At 43.0% G+C, this 16,237-nt stretch overlaps 1 protein-coding gene across 1 annotated transcript in view; it reads right to left on the bottom strand.

Annotated features, from left to right (window-relative positions):
- Positions 1–9,982: 9,982 nt before the first annotated feature.
- LOC143292504 (uncharacterized) overlaps positions 9,983–16,237 on the bottom strand; it is a 33,805-nt gene continuing 27,550 nt past the window's right edge. Inside the window, exon 3 of the mRNA XM_076602850.1 lies at positions 9,983–14,562. Coding sequence (XP_076458965.1) covers positions 13,712–14,562 — 851 coding nt within the window. The 3' untranslated portion in view covers positions 9,983–13,711. The remainder of the gene's footprint in view (positions 14,563–16,237) is intronic.

Below are 16,237 nucleotides of genomic sequence, written 5' to 3' on the forward strand. Positions count from 1 at the left end.
CAGTCACTTTCCTCGCGGTGCTGTGACAGTGAGGTGAACACTTGTTCACTGACGTGGTCATGTCTGGTCTTGTAGTGGTGAGCAGTTGTTTTCCGCTGACAGCCCCAGAGACGGTTGTAATACCTACATTATGAGTCTTTTTGGTTTGTTTGTTCATTCATTTCTCTCCGTCTGTGTGTGTGTGTGTGTGTGTGTGTTTACGCTCTCCTTTTCAACTGTTGACGTTTTATGCCAGAAGTGGATGCCTGTCAACATGTCATATAAAGATCAAGGTGAAGAATTGCATGGACTTTGTGACGTTGAAAACGAAGATTTGATGTTCTGTCACACTTTGGCTTCTCCCGGTTTGAACTTCGGAAGCGGTTGTTTCGTCTGCAACGAGGCCTGTTTTTAAAGTCCGAGGTAAGAAATGCAAGCTTGATTTGTGTTTGCTATTAAGGCAATGGCGGTTTTCATCGCAAACGACACAGGCTGCATCAGTTTGGTCGTGGGCTGTATGGGCATAACATTCGTTTTTCGTAAAACACGACAGTTGAAATGGTTATGTCAAATTTTGGGATTTTCAAGCAGCACTTCCAAATATACCACGGTTTTATATTTCAGAGATTTTTAAGTGGCTGGTGCATCTTCATATCACCGCGACAATAACAAACCCAACTCATAGGATCAAACTGTATGCTGACCATGTAATCTATCAAAAATAACAGCGCTTTGCTTTCTTAAAGATTCTGCACAAGACACGACAGGAAATTGATTTTCGTTTTCTTTTACTCCGTCTGTTTGATGTTTTTTGGGAATTGATTTATATTCACCCAGATTTCCTCTCGAAGGTTAATAATATCAGGCAATCTTTCAAAAAAAAAAAAAAAAAGTCTTCGTTTGTCCGATTTCTTTTTCTGCAGGGTCCACGTTCTAAGTTTTTACCTACTTGTTTGATTTTGTAAAATGAATATTATTTTTAGCAAAACTGAGATTTTTTTTTTTTACCCCACTGTTGATAGGAGCGGCGCTGGACAGGTTTTTTTGTTCTTTTCGTTCCTTAACTGGGTAAAAGAGTATACATAATTGTTTATGGAAATAACCTTGTGAGACCATGCCAGTTGATTGTATCGCCATCGCATTAAATTATTTTGTTTTTAGTGTTCCCAAAACTAATGCACCTTGTACACTATACCGCGTCACAGAATCTACCTTTAATCCATCCCACCTATTCTTGCTGATGGTGTTTTGGTGGAAAATCTTGCTGATGGTGTTTTAGTGGAAAACAAAAATAATGATACGAAATCCATCATATTCGAAACAAAGCTCTTAAAGACTGCTTCCACACAGTCATGGTGTGTCAGCTCTGAGCCGTGACGATCTCTATGCCCTGGCGAAGCCTGTAGGTGTGGGGCTTATGGTCAGCCTGACTGTCTCGCACGCCGTAACAGAGCCTCTGTAAAGACAACAGAGCATCTGCCGGTTCGGAGATATCTGACCCTCTAAGCTGCCATGCCGAACGTGGAAAGCCGTGGATTAGAGATCTTGGCTGTCATCTGATAGACACGGTGTATATGTCTGCTGGACAGTTTTTACGAGCCTACAGTTCCGTTTTAACCCCCTCGCGTAACTGTTACTATTCATATAGTTTTGGACGTTTTGTCGAGCCGAAATGCTATGACTTGGGAACCCTTACATATTTTGAAAAGTTTTGCAGGCCTGTATTTCCCTTTGACAGTCTCTGTCATGACTGAACAGATTTTATGTTTTGGAAAAGGGTTGGGTCCAAATAAATACGATGCCTTTCGTTTGTTTTTTTTTTTTTTTTTTTTTTTTTGGTTGTTTTTTTTTTGTTTTTTGTTGTTTTTTTTAGTAAAGAACAAAAAAATTCTTCAATTTTTTTTCTCATCTTTTGTCATTATCGTCTTCTTTTTTTCGTATCGTTTTGCGGGGAATGTTTGAGTATCTTTTACGTTATCAGAGTCTCAACCTGTGCTCATTTTGCAAAGTCACTTCTTCATTTTCCGTGTGGCTTCCTGAAAACAAACATGACAGGCATTAAAAAAAAAAAAAAAAAAAAAAAAAAAAAAAAAAGGCGATCGTATTTTGTTGTTCTCCGCGTAAATGTTCTTACTTTTCAAGTGATAACTAATTTATTTTTCATTCTGAATTTTTTATTCTGAATTTGATTTAGCCGGAGGCTGGACTAATGAGCGAGTCGTTAATAAATGGAACAGTTTGCCAGACAGTGTTGTGACTGCCCCAACCATATCATCTTTCAAAACTAGGTTAGACGCTCAATGGGCCAACTCGCCAAGTATTTATGATCCAGTATGCTATCATTAGGCCACGCATGCTGGTATACTGTATCTAACTGAACGACGAACAGGCCTTCACAGGCCTCAAACGTCTGATTCCAGTTCAAGTTCACGTAATGTTCCTCTTAGTACTAGGTGAACCTTGACATGTTTCAGGTTAAATCCAAGCTGTGCAAGCGGAGATAAAACTACCGGCATTAATATTATTTTCTCGGGTGACTTGTAAGGACAGTTTCTCCCGCAAGAATTTAAAGGAATGATACGTTACCCGATACATACTGATGCATAGTGTATTGTTTGAATGTATGTGTACGGGTGTGTGTGTGTGTGTGTGTGTGTGTGTGTGTGTGTGTTATGAGTGTGTATGTGTGCGTGTGTGCGCGCGCGTGTATGTGTGTGTGTGTTTGTGTGTACGCGTTCGCGTGTGTGTGAGAGAGAGAGAGTTGGTTGGTTGGTTGGTCGGTGTGTGTGTGTGTGTGTGTGTGTGTGTGTGTGTTTAGTTTAACGTCTTTTCATTGTTTAGTGATGTTAGACGGGTGTGTGTGTGTGTTTGTGTGTCTGTCTGTCTGTGTTTCTGTGTGTGCTTATCATCCTCTCTCTCTCCCCTTTACTCCACTTGTCTCTGTCTCTTGCTCTCTGGCTCGCACTCATGTTTTGTCTCTTTCTGCCTGTCTCCTGTTGACTCAGTGTGCCAGGCTTCGGTGTTTAAAAACCAAAATCTGCGCACTGATGTGAAAGACAATGTCGCGATCTCTGTTGCAGACAGTTTTATAACAGACTTCCCAGTCTGTTTTGCGGGCTGTTTTCTGTTCTCTGACACGAGAAAATCATATTTCACTTATATTACTTTTAGACAGTAGCTCTGAGCCAACACGATCTCTATGCCCTGACGAAGCTGGTAGGTGTGTGGGCATAATTTTTAATATGGTCGGCCGTTAAACTGGCACACGTACGCCGTAACAGAGCCTCTTGTTGCGGCATCAGGCATCTATAATTGTCGCCCTGCACATAGGCTATTATTGTCGCCTTGGCTCCATGACATTAGATGAAGGTTCGAATCCTGAGGTCGTGGCAAGGATCGCAATAACAGCATCTGCGATAGCAAGACTCCGACCATATGGAGAGAGACAAGAACACCACCAGCATATGCGCCATTGAAGACCAGTCTGAGTGTTTTGCTAGTTCATGTGTAACACTGGAGAGACATGGATTACATATTGTAAGACAGAAAGACACACACACACACACACACACACACACACACACACACACACACACGCAAAGATCTGAACCGTCGGACCCACCTGTCTGCTGACGAAGACCCTCCCAGAGGTTGCGGATTGGATGACGTACCACAGAGACAGGCAGTAATTCGTAGATCTCGACAACAGCCCCAACACCATCACCGCCTGGGCCTGATTATTGGAGGCAGAGTCCTTCGACACCGACATATAATGACCTTCGCCTGACAACAGAATGTTACCCCCCACCCCCACGCTAAACCGAGGTGAATAGATATATAAGCAAATGAACTAATGAAATGATGAAAAGATATAAAAAGAAATGAACTAATGAAATGAATAAAGGTACGAATCAAGAATGTTTTAATCCTTTGACCCCTGTTGGAGTATAGATGATATAAAGTAACAACACTGGTATTATTCACCAAAAACTGAAATGCAAACAACAAATAAATCAATGAAATTGGTGACAAAAACAGAAAATATAGTGGTCAGATCATCTTGTACTAATCTTTCCCTTGTGTGTGTGTGTGTGTGTGTAATTTCCCCAATTTCAAACCACTCTCCTGTCTGCTTTCAACATATTGTAAAGCATTAAAAACGGATTTTGGATTCAAATATTTTTTGGGGGATGAACTCATCACAAAGATCTTTAATTAAAATTCGGGCGTTCCATAATGAATTGAGATTCGTCCCCAATCACACCCAAATTGCAGTTACTACAACATGTACGCAGTTCACGCGGAATATTGTGACGTCAACCACTCAAGACAAGGCAGAATTACGTAGAAAAACAAAACGAAAAAGTCCGAAGGTTCCGGAACTCAAGAAGGAACACGAACGTAATCTAGATAAAGAGACAGATCAGCAGATGGAAAAAGGGGGGTCTAAAACGAAAGAGAAAGATTCAAGACTCACTTGTGATACACTTTAAAAAAAAAAAATCTAATCGTTAAAATGTGTTCTGTATTTGTTAGTATAAAGCTTTGGGTTAAAAAAAGAAAGAGAGAGAGAGAAAAAAAAGAAGTCCTGACGGCAGATTCGAACCCCGCGTGTTCGGGTGAGAAGAAACTGTCTTACCCAATACACTATCGTGGCTCCTTAATTGATGTTCAAAAATTTAACATTTATACATGCTTTTTTAAAGGGCGGTAAATCAATTGCGGTATTCGCAGTGAGAAAGCTGTTTAAATCATATTATTCTGGTGTATCTTGGGCATTCAAAAAATCTTCAAGGACAATTAAAAATTCTTTTTAAGTCCGCGGTAAAGGAGACTTGGCTATCGCTGCCGCGGCAATCACACTGCAACATTTAGCCGTTTTCTCTGGATCTAGATAGATGGACAAGTTTTCCCGCCGGGAATTTACGACACGGTCGATTCAGTTTCTCTTTTATGTTCATTCTAGTTTTATAGTTTTAAAGTTGATATGAAAATAGAGTATTTTGTTAAACTAATAACATGTAGAGCCAAGTACAAGTACTTCTAACCGTCGTATGAAGTGAAAAGGACTTCATTTTGAGAAAAGTCAAGACTGGAAATTTTTACGTTTCATCAAGGGTATTAACTCTCGTGGTTTATTATTTTAAACTGTGAATTCCAACTGATTTTGTTATTTTTATGGCAGTTTGGGGCATAATCCAGTAAGTGATGAGGCGTTCACAAATCTTTCCCTCAATAAATATTTAACGGTCTCCTTCTCCAACTTTCCATCACATGTTATCGTATATTCATTGAATATAGGATTGAACGGGCAGGTCAACAGCTTGAAACAAAATGGCGACCTTCGCGTTCGCGAGGAATATGAGCACGCGCTTTGATTGTATAAATATGTGTACGCAATTGATTTTTGCCCATGACCTTCACGGCTCAGGCAATAGATATATAAAGTCCACTCGTAGTATTGATTTTAGTATTTTCCGAAAAAGACCACTTGGGCGAATGAACATAGTGAAAGCCCTGTACACTGAGAGTAAAACACAAACTTTTCATGTATTGAGTATAATTTCAGAATGTAATGTTTAAGATGAGAAAGATCAGTTTAAAGCAAATTAACCCCCGTAGCAATAATTACAGATTAATTTCCCTTTTTTACTATCTGCAGCAAAGACATGCACCAAAAATATAACTTCCATGCTCAGCAAAAGAAGTTCCTGTTTGAACAAAAAATGACTGCTCTTGTTGTTGTGTCAGAATATCATATCAAAGTGCCAAGTTTAGAGAGAGAGAGATATATATATATATATATATATATATAACAGTAAAATTTAATTCAGTTTGCATATAATTTGGCTTCTTTTTTTTTTTCTTTTTTGTGCCCATCCCAGAGGTGCAATATTGTTTTAAACAATATGACTGGAAAGAACTGAATCTTTTCATATTTGTATGCCAAATTTGGTGTCAACTGCTAGGTTTTGACCCTCACGTCAAACTGACAAATAGTATCTTTTATTTATTCATGTATTTATTTTTGTTTGGAGCCCATCGTCAGAGAGGATGTTTTGTTCTGAGCTTAATAATCTTCAAATTGACCAAGAGGATCTTTTAGTTGTTCGAGACACACAAAGTCATAATTATTATGTATTGCCACTGGTGGTTACAGTTTTCGATGTCCAAGTTGTCAATGAAAACACGACACCTGTGACCTTTGTGGGTTTGTGTGCTGTTTCAACCACTTGTTGACGCTGCAGAAGTTTGCTCTGCGGAGAGGTAGGCCGTGTGGAGATTGGGGTAAGAACCACACGAGGAGAGTTTCGTTTTGAAGAGCAGTTGTGTCGCATAGCTAGCTCATGAAATCAAAGGTCTGTGTGAATTTTGTTGTGCAGCTTTGCGGAGAGATTGTGTGAATTTTGTTGTGCAGCTTTGCGGAGAGACTGGTCTGATATCAGCCATTTTCAGAATAATTTTCGTTTGATATGTGTGTGTGTGTGTGTGTGTGTGTGTGTGTGTGTGTAACTAAAAATACTGTCAACAACTTCTACTGCTTCTTCTCAAGGTAACATCTTTCTTGCCTCGATCAGTGCCACGATTGCGAATGTGCCAGTTTATAGAAGGCCTTAACAGTCAACGTGGTGAAACCTTCACATCAACTAAAATGCAATATGTACAAAATAGGATACAGGAGACACAATGGAGAGAAGAAGAAAAAAGTTTCAAGCCCAAAAGACACGGCATCTTCACCGGGAATACAATGGAGTGATGTAAGCCAGGAGGAAGTAGGTTTAGCAGGAACAAACTTCTTGATGCCGTGATGAAGTGGCACCAGTGTAAACCCACATGGAACATGTGCCTTAATACTCGAGAAAATCCGGCGTTAATCTTTTGTGTGACGTGGGTTTAATTCCCTCGTGGATCTTGGTTTGCACCATGTACCTCTGAACTCCCTGTGCCTCAGTGACACGGAAACTGCCATTGATGGATAGGACTTCCTGGACGTGAGTGTTCCCGATTCTCAGAGTCTTAAACTTTGCCCTAAATTCTTCGCGTTTCATGGAACAGGCGATTATGGAGGACTGTTTTGATGATGACATTTGGTCAAAAGGCTTTTCGGCATCAAGCACCTTTTGTTTGGAATTCTCTTCTTTTGGGATCTCCGGCGCTTACCAAATCTGTCCTCTTTAAAAAGTAAACTGAAAACCCACCTGATGAAAATGGTCTTTGTCTCCTCCCACCCTCTTTACTCCCCTTGTGTTCCCCGTCCATTGTAGTATTCCTGCCGTGTGTGTGTGTGGTGGTGTGAGGGAGGAGGGGGGTGTCTGCGTCTGTGTGTGTGTGTGTGTTGTGCCTTTTTCCTGCGATTATTCACATTCTGCAATTTGTAGTACTGTATTGTTGGATACAGGTTTTGTTTTCCACTTGTATGTCTTCATGTACTCTTTTGTGGTATAATGCTTTGTTATATACGTACTGTTTCATATGAGGCGCTTAGAGCCCATCTATTGGGAATCTGCGCCATATAAGTACAATTTATCATTATCATCATTATGACTCCATCCGTCAGCCAAGAGAGGCCATGGATGCCATCATCATCAAGACAGTCTTCCTAAATCCGGTGTTCTGTTTGGTGTCAATAGTTCACGATGTCCACACGGAAGATTCTCATGTATTGACCTCGTAATCCTTAAAAGTGAATTGTACATTTACACGCACAAAAAGTCGACCATCCCATTGCAACTGATATTCAAAAAAGAAATTAAATTCAGTATTTTGTATTTCAAAAACGTGTTCCTCAATCGCCCATTCCGTGTTAATGCAATCTTACGGTATTTACGGTAAAATTCAAGTTAACTCACTCAGTACGGCCAGTCCTCTCTTCTCCTCTACACAGACCCATCGGATGTCCAGTGGGTGTCTGAATGACCCAATCTTTAGCTTCCGTCGTCAGAACTGTGGTATTCTTTGTCAACATTCACCTCTTCAGTATAAGAGCCTTCTGCTTGCAATATTTTGATGATGGTAATTGGGATGAAACGCTGATAACGTCGTCTCTTTCGCCGTTTGTATGGAGAGAGTTAAGACGCCTGGAATCTTGAACACTAATGTCTTTTAACTGTATTGAATTGTGATGTTTTTGTATTTAATTACTTTGTCGTAAGAAAAGATTTCTCAGAGTAGAGATCGGGAAGCCCTAGGTGGAAGCGTGTAACGTGGCCACAGTTAAGGTGGCAGTGTTTTCGACTTGCATAATTGTTCATCCTTTTCCATGCAAAATTATTCCGTGGACGTGTCACAGATGCTTTTCGGCTTCCACAGAATGTTACCACTGACAATGATTATGTTGTTTCAGGCCCTTTTCAATACGCTAAACTCTAGCTATGCGAGACGGTATCTCGGTTTGTTGTTTCATCCTATATAAAGACTAGCACCCAGCCCATCAGTTCAGGTCAGTGTGAGAGAGGAGAAAACTCCAGACACCATCCGCGATTGAAGACAAATGGTAGCTACCTTCTACGCTATACCTTGAGCCGCCACGTCTTTTGAACTGTAGCAAAGTCCACCACACTTAGTGGTACAGCTTTGTGTTCCACGAGAGCCCGTGCTCTCCGACACGGACGAATATAGAGTGGACAGAGCCGTCCTGAGGCTCACTGACCGCGTGACTGCTTGAAGCGACCGTCCCTCGTGCACGACAGCGATTATTAGCCCAACTTCAGTGAGCGAGAAAGCGAACATGCCGTGTTGTGCTGCCATTAATTGCTCCAGAAAACCAGAGAAGGAAGAAAGCAAGAGAGAAAGGAATATCATCTCATCGGAAAGAGAATGACCTTTTCCGTTTGATTATTTATTTCCACAATGTCACTGTGTAGTGAAAGAAAAAATTTGTGTTTTCTTCTTATCATTATTGTGTATAATGTGTGTGTCGGTGTGTGTGTGTGTGTGTGTGTGTGTGTGTGCGCGCACACACACACATACACACACTTTTCTGTTCACGTAGGTATAACCGTCCAAGACGACAGAAAAGTTTTAAAAGTGATTAGGAAAAAAAAACAACCCCAAAACATCACTTATTCAAAATTGAAATACGTTGTGTATTGCAAGAAATGTGTATTTACATTTAAACATGCTTGCGTGCGCGTGCACGCACACACGCGTGCACGCAGTGTATGTATGTGGAGAGGGGAGGATCTCTGTCTGTACATGTCTGTGTGTGTGTCTGTGTATGCATGAATGCCAAGTTTTGTGTGCGTATTTGTGCTCCATGTACTTGCAAGCAAATGTGTGTATGCAGGGATGCACTTGCAATTTCTTTAGCTAATGTTTTCTTCGCAATTCTCTGCCACTTTCAGAATTTTTCACAAACAACCTGAACGACTGAAACAATGACTTGTGAAGATGCGGAGAGAGAGAGAGAGAGAGAGAGAGAGAGAGAGAGAGAGAGAATCGTTGAATCCATTATGTCCGTGGTAACAGAGCTAACCAGTTCCGATGTGAGATATCAATATTACAAGGTTATAGTTATCGCAAGTAATGATAGTCATTGGCAGATTATGCTTTTAGGTGTTATGCAAATACCGGGATAAAGTTGATGTGGAGACAGTCTTTTGTGTAATACTTTGTCATTTTGATTGGACGGATATTTTTTACAATTTTTATTTTTCATTTTTCAAGAAATTACCTTTTGCAACCAGCTTGCTTATTAAATTAACATAATAACGTAAATGGAATTGGAAGTGCGATGGCGCTTATCCACTCGACAGGTAAGAAAACACGAGTCAGAGTCAGTACCAGTGTTGACCTGTTTTACCAGAGACTTTGCTTGATTGCTATGGATGTCATGTGTTGTTTTGGACACTATGAATGAAAACATTGCAATGAAAGAGAGAGAGGAGGGGTGCAGGCAGGCAGTGCGCAGAAAAAACCTGTACAAACGCATGCAAGTAGGACACACACACACACACACACACACACACCATAAACCAGACCTCAACAAACTGTTGACAAAAGTGAGACGATTTTATTGAACTGGAATAATAACAGTGAAACATTTCACGAAGTCCTCAAATAATTCAGTGATCCACAGTTCTGTAAACGCACCGACGCTGCAAAGAAGCCTCGTATAAAATCAATGATTCATCTCATCCACAGTTCTGAAAAGGCACCAAAGTTTCAAAATAGCCACCCTTAAAAAAAATATTTGTGAAGAAATGAATGGCTCCCTCTCCTTGTGTTATCTTGTTTATACGTTCTCCCATGACCAAGAAGACGTCACATCAAGGGACCACTGAAGTAAAGAAGAAAATAACTAAGAGAGATCTGAGGAGAGGAGAGTGTCATGGTACGGCAGGTCTGACTAATTCTTTATGTTGACTGAACAGGGTCAACGACCGACTGATACACCTGTTTTGCCCGGTTCTTCAGTTGTAGCTGTGTCTGCCTCCTGCTATACACAGTTTGCTTCACACAGACCAGTGCAGTGCCTGTGACTGTTAGCCTGTTTTAACGTAAATCGTTAGCACAACAAAATATACAGAAGAAAAGACAAAGTTTCATACACGAATCTGTTCAGGCACGATCTTTTTATTTTGACTGTTTCTTCATCACTCCTCACCATTCTCTTGCGTCTGTGATGATTTAATAGAAAAAGCCTTTGAGGTTATTTTAAACGATACTTACTGTTTAATCCTCTTCGTGTGTGTGTGTGTGTGTGTGTGTGTGAATAGCTCGGCATCTCCAGCGCTGGTTAGCTTTTGCCGAGTTACGTAAACAAAATAAGCCGGAACAACACTGAGGGCAAGACATGTTGGTGTCGTCTGAAGAAATCAATGGAATGAAACTGATGGATGCCGAAAGGACTTGTTTGCAAAGGCAAATACATTGCATTGTCACTTTTTCCAGCCCGTGGTTTAAAATCAAAAGCAAGGTTTGCATTTGTCACAAACCTTGATGACACCTTGTAACAATACAAAATACGGTTGATGAAAGCGTAAGGACACGGTCATTACCATCTGAGTTACGTAACATGTTTTTCGCACGGTTTGCTGCAATCGACAATATTTCGTCCTAATCAGAACACTGCATTGCACAGTGTCTGCGATCCCCCACGAACATAACTTATTCACTATGAAGCTGCTAACAACACAGTACCATCGACACTGATACAGGGTCGTCTCATTACCATGAGAACAGTATCATGTTTGTCAGGATACATAGTCGACAAACGAGCCACGTGCAGATAGCGAGGAGATCGACATTTATGAAAAAAAGACAAATACACCTGCAAACCTTAACAACGGAACACCCAAATGTGAGCATTGCTGAGTAATATGACGGCGAAAGCAAACAGTACCGATAAATAACAGCCATACTGGACAGAACAATGAAACACTGTTCAGTTACAGGTACGAATTAGTGAAAGGCACATTTGTAACGTAGTCTGTCATCAATATTAATAATGACAACACGTTCTGAAGGCACTAAAGGCATAGCTGAAAGGTAAAGGCACAATTGACCATCTTGTATAAAAATTAGAAACATATCCAGAGAGAATAACCTGTAGTCTGATCATCATCTGCCCGCAGAATTTGTCAAACTGTCATCCTGCTCCCCCAAATTTTTTATCTTCTATTTCTGAGATAATATTCAGTAAAAGCAAAGAGCTGGGGAGCTTTTTAAAAAAACAAACAAAAAAACACCAAACAGGCCACCAGTAAGCACACTGTGACACAAATAAATGTATAGCGGAGACAGATTTGGGTCAGTATTCCATTTTATCTTTGTTATGTACATGACGCTTGGAAAATTAGGTCATCCGGCATTCCACCAGTACGTAGACTGGCCTGAAACCAACAGGGAGTACGGGGAAAGAGAAAATTACGTCAGATAAACACCTCCTTCATGACCTGGAATAGGGTAAGAGGCGGGGGATGTCGGAAAAGCAGGAATTAAATGTGTGTACTGTCATTAGTTAAACCCTGTACATGGCCTTTTGCTCTGTACACAGCCAAATGAGATGTATTATATCTACAGCGAAACCCACAGCTGAAACATTAAATTTCACATTTGTGTTTCATGGTTCAGGCTGTCTTTTTAAATCTGCTTTTTTTTTGTTCTTGTTTAGAAGATCAGAACAGGTGAATAATAATCTCGTGTAGAATTTAAAGAGGTCACACATAAAAAACCGGAACTCATCTGTTCTGGAGCTTAGTCTAAGTTGAAAATCTGAGTTTGAGCAAGAACTTTGAGACTGAACCATAGTTATAAGGTATTTACATCAGTAAGTAAACAACTACCGACCACTTTGACTCTTTCCAATATAAATGCTGACAACAACAACAATACAAATCTGTATCAGTATACAGCTGCTTTCCGTTAAATACACACCTTTCCATTACGGAGAACAAGAATCCCTTCAAACAATCGTACAAACTGACACGCAAAAAACAGTCGTACTATCTGTAACATAACAATCGTCACTGTCATACACAACATGGTCTAAAATATCACTTGCTATACAATCTATCGGTATCACCTTCGCTGTACATACTACAGTCTGCCCAGACATGTTCTGGGAAGGAAAGAAAAAGGCGTGGGTGGGGGTGGAGAGCCAGTGAAAGGCAACAGGGAGATTCTCTCTTAGGACCCGCTACAAGGAAAGGAGATCTGGCAGGACGAAACTGCCTGGATAGCACTGATGATTTAGAACCCCACAAGCTTCCACTGACCAGCTGAGAACAAGCTGGACTGCATCATGACCAGCTGTAACATGTGACGCCACCACGTCTCAGCCTGCTTCTTGACCATGGTGAAAGTCTGGAGTGGTAACGCTGAGGCTGGAAATTGTAGGAAGCGTCCTTTCAATAACAACAAATCATGGTTGTACTGGTTCTCTGATTTGTAGTGCGTTACCTTTCCCCGTTACAGCCGCCACAAAAGCTACATTACCATGATAAACAAGGGAAGAGAGAAAAGAAAAAGAAAACACCAGGAAACAGAAAGAGACCTGCTCCTTCATGGAGAAACAAACAAGTCCAGTCATTTGTTCTTTAATGGCACACACTATTCTGTAGCTGACGATCATTACACTTGATCAATGATGACATAATCTACAGTCAGGGACAAAGTGAGACCTTCATTACTTTGTTAATATCACGACTCCCTGGTTCCATTTCGGTGTCCCCTTACCAAAGAGACAACGTCCCTTAAAAACAAAAACGGAAAAACAAGCAAACCTGAAAATCAATATTAAGCACACGAATCGAACTGTGTGTTGATGTTGAAACGTTAGTCATTACAAACACTTTCCTTTTTCAGGGCTGTGGACATTGTTCGGAACAAGCAGAAACAGATCTGATAGACTTCTGTTATCATGGCCGGACATCTGCCAATCAATGCTATGGAAATAGAAGCCCCACGCCGCAGTCAAGTTTATTTCACAAGCGTCCTGTGCCGAAAGGTCCTCGTGCGATTTTCTTTCTGTGAGTGAAACCAGGCTTTCGCAAAACATAACTTCGTCGCTCTCGTCCAAAAAATAACAGGGCAAGCACAAGTCAGTGGTCAGTGTCATCGCTCCTCAAGACATTCCTTCCGCCCACCGGTCGTTCTGCGAGGACAGGTGTGTACAGAAGACGCTGACCACGGCACCACGTAACAGGTCATCATTCCCAACCCGACAAGATCCAGATCTGCTCAACACGTCACGGTCCCCATGACGTCATGCTGTGGTGACAGTACCGCCTCACGTGTACCTCTCCCATCCCTGCTGGGCGGGCACGGCGGCGGCGATGGGGTTGTACATGGTGTGTCGGTGCAGGGTCATCCCGTACTGGTAGTTGCCGCCCGCAGGAGCCCCGGACCCCGGGGACACAGGGTAGGACCCGTGCATGGCCGGGCCCCCCACGGGAGGAGCGGGGTAGTGCAGCCCGGAGTCCCCCACAGTGCCCGTGTAGCGTGGCGACGGGGTGCTGTTGGCGTTGTAACCCTCGTACTTGGACACGCAGTAACGCTGCTGCTGCTGCTGCTGTTGTTGCTGCTGCTGGACGTTGAAGTGCTCCATCTTCACCTGCTGGCAGCTGGGGGCGTTGTCCTGCTGGTACTTGCAGTCACTGGGAGGCGCCGCGGGGCCAGGGGGGCCGAGGAAGGAGGGAGGGGAGGTGTGGTGGTCGGTGGGGGAGCGCGCGGCCATGTCCTGCACGTGCTGGTCGTAGTGTCCCGGGCTGAGCGTGCTGGTGGTGGTGGTGGCCATCATGCTGCCTGAGGTGCTGGTGCTGCTGCCGTTGTTGTTGGTGGTGTTAGTGTTGGTGCTGAGCCCGGGGTAGTAGGTGGAGGTTGGGTTCATCCTGTAGGAGGACATCCACCCCACTGGGGTGCCGCCCACCCCGCTGGGCCCGCCAGCCATGTAGCCCTGAGAATAGTGTGTGTCGGCACGAGTGGCGGGGTGGTGGGGCTGGGGGTGGGAGGAGGGGGGCAGGGGCAGGTTGCCGTTGGGGCCGGGAGGCAGGTACTGGTCCAGGTCCTGGTCGTCCAGCGGTTCGATGACGTCAGGGCTGAGGTCCACCCGGCTGAAGTCAATGGGGTGGCCGTTGGGACCTGCAACACCACACACCGCGCACAGACCTCGTCACTTCACGGTAAGCCCACATCACGTCACACAGTCTGACTACATGATTTTTTTTTTCTTCTGTATTCCATTCCAGTTCGTGTACATTTTAAGAACCGCAGCCAGTTTATTGACGAGTGTCCATTTTTGAGCATGGATTAAAAAAAAAATTAAATTGAATGTCCCGTCACACATCCAGGTGACAGAGCACGGATATGAGCGTTGTTTGTCGTGCTTTGATTATCTGTAGTATAGCTGCGTTGACGTTTCTTTGAAAAAGGTTTGTTTAAAACAATCTGGTTAACACCGACAGGCTTAAACGCCCCCCTCCCCCTCCCCTAACCCTCCACCCCCTCCTTCAACAGCTGCTTCTGTATATCAAGTTCTGTCGATCATTTCTGGTGGCGTGTCACAGACGCTGGTTCCTACTTCCTTCCCTTGTGTCTGATTTGGTATGGGCTGATGGAAAACTGAATAAAGGGGGGTGGCGTCTGAAACGTGCGCCGAGGGATTCTTTGTTGACCAACTCGCTCAACTGATTAGACACGGCTATTTACAGCTGCTGAGATTTGATTTTCTCTTCAGCAAGGTATTATGACTGACTGAAGATTACTTAACAGTTGCTTGTTTGTTTTAGTATTGGCATGTTTTTGTTTTTGCTTTTGTTTGTTTGTTGTTGCTTCTTAAAATCAAGGATTAGGTGCAAGTTTCGTGTGCAGGAACAGTGCATTGTGGTGATAACGTGGTATATTTATGCGATCCTGCTGTGTCCTTCATACAGTGAAAACCCAAACGAGGCTCCCGTGTGGTGAGTCAGTCAGACAGTCTGACGTCCACACCGGAAGCGCAGGTTTCACTTCGGTGCACGTTCACCCCCCCACCCCCCACCACTCTCCCTTCCGTCACCCCCCCCCCCACTCCACCCCCTCCCCACCACCCTCCAACACACCAGTTTCCCACGCCCACAGAGGACAGCCTGTTTTTCTCATGATACCCCCTCTGACGTCATGACCACCCCCCTCCCCATCCCATTCCCCCGTCCCCCTCTTCATTCGCCGTCTGATTTTTCATATCGGGAAAGGTTCCGGAATTGGAAACAGAAACAGGGTCATGGGAGGGAAACGTCCACTTGGGTCGTGAGTCGTAAGGTCCTGATTTGGTTGGTGTGTGTGAATTGCATCATGTCCCCAACATGGTCACGGATTTCCAAGTAGACAATAATTATGATTCTGACTTGTTGTCTGTCTGGGTTTATTACGTTTTCTTTGTATCAAGTGCGAGTGTATGTGGATTCCTGTTACAAACTGTTCCACAATACTATTTTCAGATACGAATCCTTGTTCAGTGGCGCCAGAGTGTCCCCGTCCGTGCTGGTTTGACTGTATGATAGTCTGTCGTATGACTATCTGAACTTTGTCCTGGTTTGACTGTATCATAATCTGTCGTATGACCATCAGAACTCTGTCCTGGTTAGACTGTATGATAATCTGTCCTACGATCATCAGAACAGCAGAGGAGGCAACAGTTGTCCCGACTATCTGGGCTAGAATTTTATAACACTGGAGAGTGTCTTGCCAAAATTTCATCCCCGCTCTCTCGGCCAAGGTCTTTGGGACAGTCGGTGTTGGGGTTATCCCCTAAAGCCTAGTAGCCCCAGAGGCTGCA

Source organism: Babylonia areolata, chromosome 18 (genome assembly GCF_041734735.1).
Source record: "Babylonia areolata isolate BAREFJ2019XMU chromosome 18, ASM4173473v1, whole genome shotgun sequence".
NCBI classification, from domain to species: Eukaryota; Metazoa; Mollusca; class Gastropoda; order Neogastropoda; family Buccinidae; genus Babylonia; species Babylonia areolata.